The sequence below is a fragment of the Ixodes scapularis genome, unplaced genomic scaffold, assembly GCF_016920785.2.
Source record: "Ixodes scapularis isolate PalLabHiFi unplaced genomic scaffold, ASM1692078v2 PGA_scaffold2__306_contigs__length_199485367, whole genome shotgun sequence".
NCBI classification, from domain to species: domain Eukaryota; kingdom Metazoa; phylum Arthropoda; class Arachnida; order Ixodida; family Ixodidae; genus Ixodes; species Ixodes scapularis.
The window spans coordinates 151,718,088-151,734,907 of NW_024609857.1; the positions used below are offsets into that span (position 1 = coordinate 151,718,088).

Consider the following 16,820-nt stretch of genomic DNA (forward strand, 5'->3'; position numbering starts at 1 on the left):
TGGTCAAAACCACTGCACAATGGCGAAACAACTGCACGGAGGAACGTCGAAGCACGGCCAACTATACGAGTCGACAAGCCAATCAAACAGTCAAAAGTGCAACGTCACTGTGCTCATCACCTTCTGTAGACGTGTTTTTTTTTTGTTTTTTTTTTTTTTTGTTTCAGTGTGCCATGACGTTGAGGCTTTAGTTTGCCATTGTGCAGGGATTCCACAGCGCCCTACAGAGGGCAGTATTTCGAAAGTGGTCTATACTAGACTTCTGAATCCAAGCGTCCCGCAGCACTCGTGTGCAATATTTTCCCCGCACTATCCTCGGAGAGCTGACGTGTAAAATCGAGAAGTGTGGCCTTGTTATTGGGAGGTGTTGAGTCGGCTCCCTTTGTTTAGAGATCCTCTATTGTTTCGCAAGCAGTGCATGAGATGGCGGGTACGTACGTCACAGTCAATGTCAGTCGGAGACACTTGCTGGCAGCAGGTCCGGCTGACGATAGAAAGCGACAGCGGGTCGTGGCCCAAGTTGATCACCGTCACGTCTGTTGTAAAGAAAACGTCGCGTAATGTCGTGTCGGATGTACAATTAAAATGTACAACAAATGAAATTATCTACGACTCGAAAACCACGCTCGAGAGAGAATAGGCGTCATGAAAAAGTTGTATTGCATTCTAAAATTTTAAAATGATAAACAGAACTTTGCCGACTGCGCGTAGCCCGCGGACGGGATTCGAATCCGCCAATCGAGGAACCTGACCTCGGGATTTTTAGGGAATACTAACGGGAGACTATGAATCGCTCGCTTGGTGGCCACGTCGTGTTAGAAACAGAAAAAAAAAAAAAAAAAGGTTTTGCTCACACCTTCAAACAAACTTCTTTCTTTCGAGAGGGTGGGGGGGGGGGGGGGGGGGGGGGCGTCAAAGTTAGGGCAACAAATAGAGACTGCTTCATCTTTTGTTAATGGGAACAGCTGCGCGAAGGTAAAAATAAACGAAGACGCACATTAACAAAAACAGTGAACCAACTAGGTCAACTAAAGGCCGTTCTTCGTCGTGTTTTTGTTGAAGAATGGTCCCCAGATCTTGTGCTGAGTTACCGGTGGGGACGATTATTGGAAGTTGGCGGTGACGATGTGCAAAATCCTACTGGTGAGCTTGACGTTTGCTGGTTTCCCGTCCATAAGAACAACAAGTAGTGCAAACTAGGATGAACGAATTCTCATCGTGCTTTACAAATGACGCGGTAGACTATGTTGCGCATGACGAGCATTTGCGCCTGATTCATGTAGAGACGTGGCAGGATCAGTGATGTAAAAGGGGACTTCTCTGCGCTTGCCCTTGCACTCAGCGATCATGAGAGACTCAGAGAAGAGTTGAGCTTTTACCATGCCTGTTATACGGTACAGGTCATGTGGGAGAAAAGTGACTGCAATCTTACCCAGCAAAAAAAAAAAATCTTTAAGTCATTTTACTTTGGTGAAGACGGATTGGCAGGAGAGCTCGAGCTTCGGTTCTTGACGGTGGCTTTCCAGGCGAGCGATCTGCACTTCTTTCGCAAGGGAATCTGAAGCGCTCGACGCAGTGGAACTTTAGGCGATAGAGGCCTCCCGGCGGTTGCGGAACTTTTCGTCATCTATGAGTGACGGCGGCAATCAGTTGTCTGGTTGCCGCCGTCGCTCATAGATGGCGGTAGCTGTCCAGAGTTCGGCGTTATCATTTGTTTGCTGGTGGACACGATCCTGGGGAAACTAGCCCTCAACAGCACCGCTGTAAAAAAAAAAAAAAATTGTTGAAATTGAGTTTGTTTTAGGGCACGTGATGGCGGCCCAGTGTTGATAACGACCCGGATCAGAAGGCTCATGATTAAGAATTGGATGTAGATCTCTGTTCTTGGTCTGAATATATTTCCTGGGCCGAATAAGCGGTGTCATCTCGTCTATTATCATGCTTGGGTACAAATTTAGCTTCTATGGAATTTAGTAGGCGCTCTCCCCCGCCCGCCATGGGGGCATGATGGCGAACTCTATGGAAGCGACCAATTTGTTGACAACTGCGGGAAACCGTGTTTCTGGACAGCCAGCGTGCGGTGTCCTGGCAGAGGCAGCACGAAGTAGGAGTCTGGCATGGCAACTCCTTGCTTGAGGGATGTCAGCGAAAATATCACCTTGGATTGGAACGCTTGACGGCGGTGACTCACGGCGATCACAATGACAACTTGATAAAACCGTGTTACGGTGGTCTGGATGATGCAAAGGTGCATTAATTATTTATTTGCTTTGAAGATTTATATTTGTCCTTTGTCCACCTTGTTTCCCTTCTCTAGGGATCATTATCGTTATTGATAGTTCAGCCTCAATTGAAGATTAGATGGTGCCGATTTGTCGAGGATATCATCGTCTTAAAGAAAATTATCCGGCGGATTGATCAGGATGTTGGTTAGAAATAAGTAAAAAGACAAAAAACTTGATCATTATATGAAGACCCAATTTACCAAAAAATAAAAATAGACAAAAATCGCATAAAAATCTGGTTTCAAATTTTCGGCGTTTTGTTAAATTTTTATTGCTTTTCAATGAAGATGTAGGATGCTGGTGTTGTCGCTTGGTGAAACACACGTGTCGGCATGCTGGAGAGCGTGCTTTGGCGGGCTTCCGCCATGATGGCTTTTTGAGAACGTGGCGAAATCAAATGCAGAAATTTGAGTTAGGGCAACCATTTCCTTTTTGACGACTTCGGAACGAGATGATGATGATGTGGCTTCAGACGCCACGCGCCTTCAGCTACTTTGGTGACCTGCTCCATACAAACAGCGTTTTTAGAGCTTTGTCAAACGTGGATATTTTTTTTTTCTGACAGCAGTTAAGGTCTCATATATTTGCTCGAAGTTTACATTCGAAACACTTTTGATGACTAAATTATATGGCACCGGGACATATGTATAGGATTTAATGACACTTCGAGATGCCTGTCTTAACGGAGAAAACGGCTGCGGTCTAGGCTGATATAATAACAGATATAGGAAATCATCTCTTACGAGAAAAGGACTACTTGTAACTTATTATTTTTCTAATTAATTTTTCATGGTTCATTTTGACAGCAGTCTTGTTAATGTAACAATACATCTCTAACAAATCACTCTTAATTAAGACGAACTATTATATAGTTTGTTTCTAACGAACAACATATGTTACATTTATAAAAGAGGAACATAATGCTAGAAATACAGTCACATGTTTAGTCAATTCAATGGCATAAAAAGACTCAGTAATACAAAGTTATAAGTAAACATCGAGCACGCCATAGACGCGATCAAATGGAAAGCAACCGCGTTGATTTTGTTCTTTTTTTTCTTTCTGGTATGCCACTGTTTCACTTTTATGTTTTTTTTTTTTTTTTGCATTTTTAGAAAGCGGGCGAAACTTCGAGTGAAGAACCGCACATTATATATTGACTATAATTTTTTAATACAAGCGCCAGTGGAGTCCGTGTCAATTTCTCTAATAGCTTTTTCACCTATGTTACACATTGAGCGGTTGCACAAGTCTTGACTTTCGTAGAAACCATCGAAGTTAGAAAAACAATGAAGCCATATTCTATTGAAAGATATTTTACCGGAAAGTCATTTCCAGTAAAAGGTCGACTTTACTGAATTGTGTGACTCTTTTCACTTCCAGTATAGCCGGAATTCACCGCAGATCACTGGAATTTACGAGAGGTCATCGGATTTGCCTGGATTTCCCGGAAATTAGCGGAAGTCACCGGATTTGCCGGGATACACCTGAAGTTACCGTTTTTTTGTTTTTGTTTTTTCTGACGCCACCGGTAGGCATTTAGGAAGGAGCCTGTGAGCCGTGGTTGGTGTATGTTTACCAGATGCTGAAGGATTCGGTAACCAATAAATCGGTTAGTCCATATAGACTTAGAAGTTCCATTTCTTTACTTCACAACAGAACATTGCTCATTGTGAAATCAACTTTATTTCACAACTGAACATCCTAAACAGAACATTGGACGATTCAATACAAGAACAAAACAACGGACGGGAGATTCGATAGAATAAAACGTGAATTCCAAAAAGTTCAAAGGGCAGGCCTCACTCAAATTGAAGTGGAAGGTGCATCGTCGGGCTCTCCGCGGTGGTAGTCAAACAGGAAGACGACAGCTGCGAGTCCGACGATGAAGAAGCCTCAAGTATGGCGTCGCCTAGTCGCCGTTTCCCCCAGACCACCCCGCAACCACGAACGTCATGTTCCCTTCCTGACCGAAAAACTCTGTCCGCCCGCCCTCCGAAAACTGCCCCACCCTCTCGCGTCGCATTCCGCGAACAGACTTTAGTAACTTAACCTTTTTAGCGAAAAACCCGAGAGTGAGGTATTGACAGACGACGACAAGGAAGAGCAGGAGAACGCTGGGCGTACACTTATGTTCATGCTTCCCGATCAATTCATTCGTGTTCATATCGGCAAAGGAACATTCATTGGCTGTGGGACGATAACATACTCATGACTCAGCATGCCCGGTGTTTTTCAAGCTGGCGGTGACAACATGAGGAAGGGAGAGAAAGAAAGCGTACTGCGAAAGCAAGAGGCAGCAGGCAGTTTCATTCCTGGTCATAAGTGAAGACAAAACATCTCGTACAACAAACTCGTGATTGGACATAACAACCCGTAACACTGGATGTCCATTGCAGACAGAGACAAAGTATACAACGTTTCATGTGCCGTTGCATGTGGGCTGCCATCTTGGAATCACGCGACGCTGGCGACATTACATGGCTTCAGCTATGCGGAGCGCAAGTTTGTCTGCTTCTTTACAAGGGTTGCGGTGACGTCAGAACGCCGAGCTCTTATTGGCTGATTGAAAGAAAATAGTGGGTAGGCCTCGGGGCATCTATCATTATGGCCTATTCGCTATCCTTTCAGTCAAAGCCAATCAGAGCTCGACGACGTTCTGACGTCAACGCAACTCCTGTGCAAAAAGCAGACGAACTTCTGCTCCGCATAGTTTTCTCTGCGCCTTGGTGAATGGGAGGTCGGTGGCCGGAGAAAGAAGACGCCGCTGAGAACGGTCGTGTTTTCGATGTTCTCCAAGGAAAACATACCGGCCACCGGCCGGGGAACCGCTGAGGCTTCGGCCAGTACTACTGAAATGTTGACCAATGAATACCGGACCGTGCTACCTCGTTTACCCACAGGTAACTTGAGCCTGAACTCAGTCTTTCTTCATGGCGATCTCGCCGCACGACCCTACCGAGCCCCAGACCTCCGTGACGCCTTACGAGATGTTGACGACGCCCAAGATATCATCGGAATAAGCCAATTTCAGATGAGCCATGTCTGGATGGTAACGTGCGCAAACGCCTTAAGTAAAACTAAGCTTGTAAACAAAACGGAGCTTACCGTGAAGGGACGCAGATGCCTCATAATCGATCCCGACACCAGAGATGTGAAGCTGAAACTTCTCTGGTTACCTGTACACATGGAAAACCAGAGAATCGAAGAGGCACTGGCGCCTTTTGGCACGGTCCGTTCCATTGTACGAGAAAAATGGAAGTGCTCTGGAATGGAGCAAATGGAAACGCTCAACAAAGAGGTGACCCTGACACTTAGAGAAGGAATGAATGCAACGAATATTCCACATCAGCTCACGGTCTTCGGCTGTCGAAGCCTGGTGCTCGTCCCTGGTCGGCCACCACTGTGTCTTCGGTGTAACAGAATTGGTCACATCCGTCGTGAGTGCAGAGTCCCGAGATGCGGCGAGTGCCGACGCTACGGACACCACGCGAGTGAGTGCGTCACCACCTACGCAGACAAGCTGAGGCAGTCGAGAAGCCTAACAGACGATGTTGTCCACGATCATCTTATGGACATCAGCGAAGTCGTTGATGCCACAGGGGACATCGCCTCTTCCCTTATCAAGACACAAAGGACCGAGTCGGAAACGTCTACACAGCGACCAGAAGAACTTCGTTCTGACTCTGAGTCTGCCAGCACCTTGCCAGGACTGTCAACACCAGCCGAGTGTGTCACGGAAACGAAGAGAGATTGGTCGGATAGTGAGTTTCCATCCCTTAACGCACCACCTGAGTTACCGTGCCAGCAAGCAATTGCCCGACGCGAACGCGCCACGACGTCCACTGGCACATCGGTGAAACGACCGGCTCCTACGACGACAAGTAACGTGCAGCCCTCCGCCTCAGGTATTATTGCCGAGAGCAGGAACGACGAGGGAAGTGAGGTGAAACGCAAGCCATCTGCGGTGCGAGAGTTCCTCTGCAACAAGACGTCGCAATCTGAAGCTCTGAACGTGAGGAACGATGACGATGTGCTCCCACCCTAACTAAAAGCCTTCCTGACATCTCCCCTCAGCTTCGCTACCATTAACGTGAGAGGACTGTGTTCACGTGCACGGCAATCTCAATTGTACAAGCTCCTGTTAAAGGAACATCTTGACGCTGTTGCTGTTCAAGAGACAAAGATATCGTCTGACGAGGATACTGCTCGTGCACTGGACCCCTTCCTCTCACATTACGAGGTATGCGTCAGTCATGCTGATGGCTTGTCGGGAGGGTGTTTTTTGTTTTTGAACAAGAACTTAGGGTATTCATCACTTTCTCACACTGTCGACGATAAGGGAAGGTTCATATGTTGCGATTTTCTTTTATACGATACCTACTGGCGATTAATTTGCATATATGCCTATAATGACGTTAGACAGCGTCGTTCTTTTTTTGAAAGCCTGATCCCATATCTCAGCACCGACAAACATATTGTTTTATTTGGAGATTTCAACTGTGTGTGTAGCATAAAAGACAGGTCAGTGCCTTCTGCAAGGCCCGATAGAAGTTCCGACATACTAAACACTCTTGCATTCGACTATCACCTTTTTGACGTCGGAGCTTCCCGAAATACTACTCTCCGATTCACTCACCTTCATGCTTCAAGTAATGCGAGACTCGATCGTATCTACGTCTCAAGCTCGCTTATTTCACACGTGACTGCTTATGACGTAAAAACAGTTTCTTTTTCGGACCACTGCCTTGTAAAGATCCGTTTTGGAACAGACGCACCGCGAAAGGCATAACCAAATTGGGCTTTATGGAAACTAAATACAAGACTTTTAGACAACCAAGACTTTCAGAAACGTGTCCGCGAATGTTTTAATCACGTGTCAACGAATCAGAAATTTGGCATATTTGCTCAGTGGGACTCCTTCAAACAGGAAGTTAAGAATGAAGCAATCGAATGCGCGTGCATTGCATTCTTTCATGCAAAGAAGGAAGAAGCTACACTTTTGAAAAGTCTATGTATACTTCACGAGTTGGAGTGCGAAACACCTGGTATGTTCCAAGAAGACATTCTTCGCGTAAAATGTCAGCTACAGCAATACGAGCACATTCGTTTACACCATGCACTAGTACGGTCCCGGTGTAGGCGTTTCTTGTCCTCAGAGACACCCATGCGTCGTGCACTCGATGATGAGAGGCGTAACGGCCTTTCAAAGAAAATTAGAGTTTTAGAATGTAATGGGACACTCTCAGACAACGAAGAAGTCATCATGAAGGTATTTGAGTTGCATTACAAAGGTCTCTTTGGAAAAACGCAACATTTAGACATCCAGTTGGCAAAAAACTTAGTTTATTTAATGCCCGAGGTAAAGCAGCTTCAGCGAGATCTCCTCAGTGGACCAGTAACATTGGAAGAAGTTCGATGCGCGGTAGACGAGTTGCCAAATTCTAAAACACCAGGACCTGATGGGCTCCCTGCAGAGTTTTACAAGACATACAAGGACTTGCTATGTCCTTTCCTACTTGAGGTGTTTTTGGAGGCGTATGAGGTGGGAACTTTACCGCCGTCATTTTGTGAGAGCCATACCGTGCTGATCCCTAAAAGGCAAGACCCAGACAAATTACAGCGCATTGAAGGCTATCGACCAATTAGTTTATGCAACGGAGATTACAAAATTTTTGCTAAAATTTTGACAAAACGATTACAGTGTGTCACGTCATCTGTTGTTTGAGACCACCAAACCTGTGAGATTAGGGGGAGACGTATACAAACTAACATCCACGTTGCGCGTTCAGTGATAGAAAGCTGCGTTCTTCATGCCGGTCAGGTCGCCATGGTTCAAGTATACTTGGCTAAGGCATTTGATCGCGTGTCCCATGCTTTCCTGTTTGCTATTTTACGTCATGTAAACCCAGGACCAACACTTTTAAAGAGTGTTAAGTTATGTTACCGTAACTGTGCCACCAGGCTCATAGTTAACGGTTCACTTTCAAATCGAATTAGTCTGGAATCGTCCGTCAAACAAGGATGTCCGCTATCACCGCTTTTATTTTCGCTTTATTTACAACCCCTCTGTTTAAGTGTACTTAACAGCCCTATCGTGGAAGGTTTCCGTCTCTACTCTTCTGAAGTTAAAGTATTGGCATATGCAGACGATATAGCTTTCTTTTGTGCCGATAAACGCAGCGTCGACAATGTCCTTACAATAACACAAAAACTTCTGTGACGCAACCGGCGCACTCGTTAATAAGGAGAAAAGCGTAGGTTTCTGGTGCGGGCAATGGGCCACAACACCTTCAGAGTATGCTGAAATATCGTGGAGCTGCATTGCCTCTCAGTACTTAGGAGTTCCTCTTAACAGTATCCGTAACAATGGTCATTACTGGACTGAACGGGTGTCAAAAATCAAATGTCAAGATGACAAGATGAAATCCAACCAGTGGTCAGTTTTCGGGCGAGCTAAGGCCTGTAATATGTTTCTCGCCGCCAAACTTTGGTATATACTTCAAGTGATTTGCTGTACCAGAAGCCTTATTCAAAAATTCCACAGAGTGTTTGCTACTTTTATATGGAGTTCCAATTGGGAACCTACAAGACGTGGTAACTTCTTTCACCCCATCGATGTCGGCGGTCTCGGACTCATACACATCTTTCTAAAGCAAGTAATATCTCGATTTTTATTCTTCAAAACTGCATCTCATCATTTCCTTCGCACTTACTTACAGACGGAACTCGCGAGTGCATTACCTTATTTGGTGGTTACGACGATACCCGCAAGCACGTCATGTCCTGTGGGGTACCTCAAAGAAGTAGTGAGCGCGATTGAGTTTCTAACAGCTCGTTTTTTTTTGGAGCATTTATTTACGGTTTCACGCAAAGTCTTATATGCTGATCTGATTGACATAACGTTCCCTGAACCTTTGTACCGAAGCATATACACTCTAAGAAAAAAGGGAGGAGAAAGGTAGCAAAAGCGACTGTTCCTCCTTGTTGCGGACAAGTTGCCCAGAGAAGGGAGGAACGGCAGTTCAGATGAAAGGAGGAGGGCGAGTTCCTCCTTGTTCAGTTGGCGCAGGGGTAGGACATCGCGCTACTGACCAAGTGGTCAACGGTTCGATCCCCAGAAAAGTGGGGGTTCTTTTGTTGTTTTTTTTTTTTGTAAAGTTTTTTTTTTTATTTTTGTTTACCAAAACACACATAAACAAACCCAGACCGATGAAAGGAAAATTAAAGCCCTTATTATTCTCCGAGACGTTTTCCTCCTCCAGGCAGACCGGAGAAAGCTTTCGCCCTCCCGACCCATCTTCTTTCGGTTTCGTTTTTCGAGCACATCGCGCACGTTGTTTAATAAATTAATGTTGAGTTGATTGAGCTTAAGCGGCAGCGAAGGCCGCCTGTAATTCTGTCATCTAGTCCAAACGTGCAGAACATTTCGGTTGCATTGACGTTTTTACCACTAATTTTATCAAACGAGCTAACGAAGCCGCTAGAAACAGCGAAGTTCCGGAGCAGTGCCAGCAGCGCTACATACACTGGGTAAGACGGCCGTCTCCAGTTTGCGGGACACACGCGGAACTACAGCAGCGAAACCACGAGGAACTGTGTCGACGTTTTCGACGTTATGAAAATCGCGGGAACTGCGTCCAAGGAAGGCAGGTTTTCCTGCCGGCTGCCTGGGTGCCTTCCGTGCTGAGTTCGGTTCCGTTGTCCCGTGCCGAGTGCCAACCGGCGTTCAACGTGATTCTTCTGCGTGTCAGCAACATCGTCAACGTGGTTCTGTATTTCTTCGTGTCAGCCATACTTGGGTAGTAATTCAATTACAGTAATTAAATTACTGTAATTTAATTACTTTTCCTAGTAATTTGTAATTGTAATAATTACTTTTGGTTGAAAGGAATTGTAATTGTAATTTAATTACTTTCTAGCATCAGTAATTGCTAAATTTCAGGCACAATTACAATTACTTTTGCAAGATTTTGCGGCGGTGGCACTTTTCCCCCCTGGCCACGGCGACGAGAGCACAACCGAAGCAATAAAGGGGGAGAGTCTCCCAACCTGCTCAAAAAAAGGGAAAAGAGGGATGGGATAGAACGGAATGAAGGATTTTGTAGACTGCAAAACGATTTAATGAAGAATTTGAGAAATAATTTGATAAATGAGGGCTTCATTCGCGTCCGTTTTCGTTCCTGTCGTAGTTGAATCTGACTCTTCGTCTCGTTCGCTTCCTGTTGCTCCTGTTTCTAGGGGTCTTTCTTATTTCTCATTCCCACACGGGGGCATGGGGGTCGAAGTCGAGCTGGTTGGCTCCGATCACATCATCCGGTCGAGGCGGGGAGGTTCGAGGTTTTCCTTACGCGTCTTCGCCGCTAGCATATTCGCTTACATATTTCAGTCAAGTTTGGGGACTTTTTTGTTCATGAAATTATTCTCTTTTCTTTATGAGTTTTTCACGTCTTTCTCTATCTCGTATGTTGGTACCACTAACACAGGGTCGTGCTACTCTAACATCGAGGCGAAGAAGCGCAGTTTAGCAACAACAGTTGGAAGTAAGGCAGGGTGAGTCGTGTTAATGAGACCTGGTGCTTCTTTGCTTCTTCGCCTGACATGACGATCCTAAATTTATTATATATCTCAGGAGCTTTTTTTGGGTGTTACCGTGCACTGAATTAACCCAGAATCCCTGGCAAGAGAGTTGCTGCTATTGTGACACTAGTTTTGTGGAAGCGACCGCAGTTCGCGTGCTACGGTTACCCACGTCCGACATGTTACAAGTCCACAGACAGGGAGAGGCAGCGAATCATCGAGTTTTATGATACCAGTACTGTCGCATATTTGTTTCCTTGTATTATTTTTAAGTTTATTTTTTGTTGGTTTGACTTGGATACCATTTGCACAAGCTCTAAAGAGATTCACCTCGCACCTGTGAATTTTGTCGCCATTTATTTTTATATTTTGAGAATATAAGAAATCATAAGTTCATTACTCCAAACTATTAAGTTCTATAATCCATTTAACAAATTTCATAAAAGGAAAGTACAATGCGTGACATTTATACAGTGGCCATATAACTCGTTTACAGTTATATGGCCCAAGGTGGGTAACTCTCAGAAATAAGTAATTCTAAAGTAATTGCATTACTTTTAAAAAGTAATTTGTAATTTCAATGAACTACTTTCGCGTAGTAGTAATTGTAATTGTAGTTAAACTACTTTGGGAGCTAAGTAATTGTAATTGTAATTAAATTACATTTTGAAAGTAATTTACCCATGTATGGTGTCAGCGACATCGTGATGGCAGTGTTGTGGGTTGTGAACAGAAGACTGGAATTATCGCCGATGTGACCGTGTGTTCGCGTATCAGTGGTGTAACAACAAGATGAGATGACGTAAACTGTCGGGCATTGATGCCGCTGGTCGGGCCGTTATCGGAGGGGCCGGGGTGTCGCAGGATGACATTCCGCTTTACATTAAAGAGTTTAAAACCACTTGAGGGATTAGGTGCAGTCGATCGACGTGTGCATAGTCATGTTGGAACGCTGGTCTGAACGGTAAGCTCCTATCGTACAGTGGCCAATGTGACTGTCGGTCTCCGAGAGCGATTGCGCTCTGGGGAAAAGACAACACTACGAAAGTATGACAGAAAGTACGTATATTTATAATGGAAGTTTAGCATAAAAAAAAAAAAAAAAAGACCGGCAAAATCGAAAAAAAAAACAAAAAACGCTATTCTTTATTTTACTGTTTAAATATATTACAGTTCCTGTAGAAACTGCCCTCTAAGTGGCGCGCTGGGATGAGCGCTAGAAGTTTTCGAGCTCGCAACGGCGCAGCTCCGTACACTTAACAGTTGTCGCAAGTCGCGGCTTTGACTGCATTCAAGTTGATCGAAAAGCGATTTCTGTGCCCGTGAAGCATCACTTCCAGCTGAGTGGATATCCGCTCTACAGAGATTAATTCAAGACGGCAATTGCAGCTTTGCGCGAACAGCACAAATGGAAAAACGAACACTACAATATAAATACTGGCTACGAAGGGCCATGCGGGAAAACAAACTCATGGCTTGGAGCCACATTGGAGCGGCTCGATTTATTGGCTTTCAAATAATTATGGCATGATCGAGCGTCTTCTTTTTAATAAGAGATTCATCCCCTGAGCCATTAAAAATAGCCTCAGATGTATGACATTGCTGGAAAAAAATGAACATGTTCGGAATATTTTTTTTTGCTTAGGGAGTCACCGAAAAATTCCGTACGTTCAAATCGACCACTATAAAAGACGGAAACGCAGGGCTCGGTAGTAGTGATCGGGGTAGTGTGCTGTTGTATTGATGTTTGTATGTGCGATGCCTGTGTATGCGTTCAATACATGTTGACCTGATGTTTGTAGTGTGCGCAACGTGTCTACATGTGTTAGAGATTCCGAAGAAAAGGAAACGCAATTGTGGCGCAAGGAAATAAAAATATTTTTTTGTAAAACATGAATTGGGCGGTACCTAGCGCCACCTAGCGTAGCGACGCGCGATTACTCTGCTTGACCCTGCCATCTGGTGGCAAGCGATTTAACATCCTTTTACGCTACGCGGCTACGCCATAATTTCGTGTTACCGTGCTGAGATAAGCCAAGAGGTTGCTTCGCATTTGCTTTTTTTTGAGAGCGGCTTTTGGTTTTGCGGGCGAATGATTTTCACTCCTCCGTGATGTGCGGTTGACGCAACGGTTGACGAAGGAATTCTGGCTCGAGGAATAGCAAAGGTAGGACGTAAAGTGCGCGAACTGAGTGCCGGCTGTCTCCGTTGTACATCGCAGTGCTGACGATGAGAAGACTGAGTGACTGCATGCTTTCGAAACGTAAGTTTCTTTACCTGCAGGGGTAAAGAAACTTCGGAAATAAATACAGTTCGCGGAAAGCTCGTGTTACGTTTTTATTTCCTGCTCCTCTCGCTTCGTGCAATAGACTAAGTGTTCTCGTTAAAGGGGTAGTGAAACGAAATTTTAGCGCCGATCTTGTTGCATAAATATGGGCTAGGGACAGGCACCACCTCGGAAATATAAATATTGCGCTGTAAAACACAGGAGAACTAATTTTAAACATAATTAAACGATTTCAAATTCTCATTTGGTGGATGGGGGGAAGTTCTCGTGACATCACTTGTGCCAAAATAGCAGCGCCGTTCTGCGGCAATACGGCGTGCCGGCAGAATTCGCCTAGGCCTGAACGCGTTTGCAAAGCCTTGGCGGAGAAAGCCAAAGCGTATTTGGCCACAGTGAGCTCGTTCTCGTTGCGGCTCTTTGCACGACACGGCCCGAGCATGCTTCTGGCACGGCCGGTATTAGTTGCTGCGAGTCGCGAGCTGCAAGCCGACGTTAAAAAGGATATGTTTGAACTACGAGGGTGTCAGCAAGAGCCACGCAAATGCCAAATACCTGTTCACACTCGGAGCGGACACGCGCGTTTGATCGAAGTGCTGGATTCGCTCTGTTAGACCGCGTTTCGGTAAGCGCTTCTGGACCGATCTTTTACGATTGCAACTCGATACTGACATGACACTCGGCAAAGAAAGGTTAGACCGACATCGCGTAGCTCCCACGAACTGCTATAGCTCGACACTGACGTAGCGTCGAGTCAGAATAAAAATGGCATACTAATAACAGAGTGTACATACCGAATTGCCAAGGTAATCCGTATGGCGTTTATTTGAGCTCTATATCACACAAAACAAGGAGATAGAATCAATGAGAGTCCCTTTTCGACGACAGCGTTCGTCACCGCTGTCTCGGAAAACAAGGAGATCCAGATGACAAGGGGAAAATATTGACCTCTGAAATTTAGTTCAGGGATCAAACTACTCATCCGGTAAGGGTCCACAAGGGTCGCGCGGGCATATTCCATTCAGCAGGCCAGCCGGTCATGGACAGACGGTCTTGGCCAAGGACCGCCGGAGCAACGGTGCGCCGAGTCGATGTTGCTGCTAGGCCTACTATATTCTGCCGAGCTCGCTCGGTCGGCAGAATCGTGGCTGTTGTAGCTCTTCTCGTGTGTTTGTGGATCCTGCGTTCTTGATCGTCGTGGTCTGTTTTAAGTACTCCTTCCTTTTTTCTTGCTGGTTGAAGTCGGGACGCACGAGAAGAGCACGAAGAAAAATAAATGTCCGTTGGTGGCCGATACCAAGTAACTGAGCGACGCTGTCGGCCTTGTTGATTTGATCGTAAAAAGTGCGTAAGACAGCTTCGGAGCTGTCGTAGGATTCTGTCGTAACCTGCGCAAAGGTTACGACAATTTCGTTTCGAGAGCACGGGTTTTCTCTCAAATTTGTCGTGCGCACTTTTTTCGTCGTGAATTCGCTTTGAGAATCCGGCCTCAGAGCTGGTTTTGTCAGTGCTGCCGTGGTTGCCGACTTGCCGTGGTCCCGTGGTGCAGCGTGCGTGCAGCCCTTGCACATCTCAAACGGCCACGTTGTCACAGGTCGTAAATCGTCGACGCGCCACCAAGTGGCAACGCTCGTAACCACAACATTCACGCCGTAGCCTTTCCCGACCGGCACAAGTGACGTCACGAATGCGCCCAATATTCCCAAGACGCATCGCGCTCTCCGATGGCCGATTTTTGAGCGCGCGCCCAATCGGGCCCATCAGGGTGAAAAATATAGCCATCCGTTCAAAATACAAACGCTTTTTTTGGGTGTTACCGTGCACTGAATTAACCCAGAATCCCTGGCAAGAGAGTTGCTGCTATTGTGACACTAGTTTTGTGGAAGCGACCGCAGTTCGCGTGCTACGGTTACCCACGTCCGACATGTTACAAGTCCACAGACAGGGAGAGGTAGCGAATCATCGAGTTTTATGATACCAGTACTGTCGCATATTTGTTTCCTTGTATTATTTTTAAGTTTATTTTTTGTTGGTTTGACTTGGATACCATTTGCACAAGCTCTAAAGAGATTCACCTCGCACCTGTGAATTTTGTCGCCATTTATTTTTATATTTTGAGAATATAAGAAATCATAAGTTCATTACTCCAAACTATTAAGTTCTATAATCCATTTAACAAATTTCATAAAAGGAAAGTACAATGCGTGACATTTATACAGTGGCCATATAACTCGTTTACAGTTATATGGCCCAAGGTGGGTAACTCTCAGAAATAAGTAATTCTAAAGTAATTGCATTACTTTTAAAAAGTAATTTGTAATTTCAATGAACTACTTTCGCGTAGTAGTAATTGTAATTGTAGTTAAACTACTTTGGGAGCTAACTAATTGTAATTGTAATTAAATTACATTTTGAAAGTAATTTACCCATGTATGGTGTCAGCGACATCGTGATGGCAGTGTTGTGGGTTGTGAACAGAAGACTGGAATTATCGCCGATGTGACCGTGTGTTCGCGTATCAGTGGTGTAACAACAAGATGAGATGACGTAAACTGTCGGGCATTGATGCCGCTGGTCGGGCCGTTATCGGAGGGGCCGGGGTGTCGCAGGATGACATTCCGCTTTACATTAAAGAGTTTAAAACCACTTGAGGGATTAGGTGCAGTCGATCGACGTGTGCATAGTCATGTTGGAACGCTGGTCTGAACGGTAAGCTCCTATCGTACAGTGGCCAATGTGACTGTCGGTCTCCGAGAGCGATTGCGCTCTGGGGAAAAGACAACACTACGAAAGTATGACAGAAAGTACGTATATTTATAATGGAAGTTTAGCATAAAAAAAAAAAAGACCGGCAAAATAAAAAAAAAAACAAAAAACGCTATTCTTTATTTTACTGTTTAAATATATTACAGTTCCTGTAGAAACTGCCCTCTAAGTGGCGCGCTGGGATGAGCGCTAGAAGTTTTCGAGCTCGCAACGGCGCAGCTCCGTACACTTAACAGTTGTCGCAAGTCGCGGCTTTGACTGCATTCAAGTTGATCGAAAAGCGATTTCTGTGCCCGTGAAGCATCACTTCCAGCTGAGTGGATATCCGCTCTACAGAGATTAATTCAAGACGGCAATTGCAGCTTTGCGCGAACAGCACAAATGGAAAAACGAACACTACAATATAAATACTGGCTACGAAGGGCCATGCGGGAAAACAAACTCATGGCTTGGAGCCACATTGGAGCGGCTCGATTTATTGGCTTTCAAATAATTATGGCATGATCGAGCGTCTTCGTTTTAATAAGAGATTCATCCCCTGAGCCATTAAAAATAGCCTCAGATGTATGACATTGCTGGAAAAAAATGAACATGTTCGGAATATTTTTTTTTGCTTAGGGAGTCACCGAAAAATTCCGTACGTTCAAATCGACCACTATAAAAGACGGAAACGCAGGGCTCGGTAGTAGTGATCGGGGTAGTGTGCTGTTGTATTGATGTTTGTATGTGCGATGCCTGTGTATGCGTTCAATACATGTTGACCTGATGTTTGTAGTGTGCGCAACGTGTCTACATGTGTTAGAGATTCCGAAGAAAAGGAAACGCAATGGACTTCTTCCAAAACCGACGCGCCCCATCGCGGCGAAATACCACGTAGTGCACTCTGGGAACTAGTTGGCCACTCA

General features: G+C 45.2%; 1 protein-coding gene across 3 annotated transcripts in view; it reads right to left on the minus strand.

Moving 5' to 3' along the window:
- The window catches only part of LOC8050995, a 92,168-nt gene that overhangs the window by 46,578 nt on the left and 28,770 nt on the right, over positions 1-16,820 (minus strand). For all 3 annotated transcript variants that reach the window (XM_042292071.1, XM_042292070.1, XM_042292069.1), the window contains exon 2: positions 439-536. In XM_042292071.1, the coding sequence (XP_042148005.1) occupies positions 439-536 (98 nt within the window). The remainder of the gene's footprint in view (positions 1-438; positions 537-16,820) is intronic.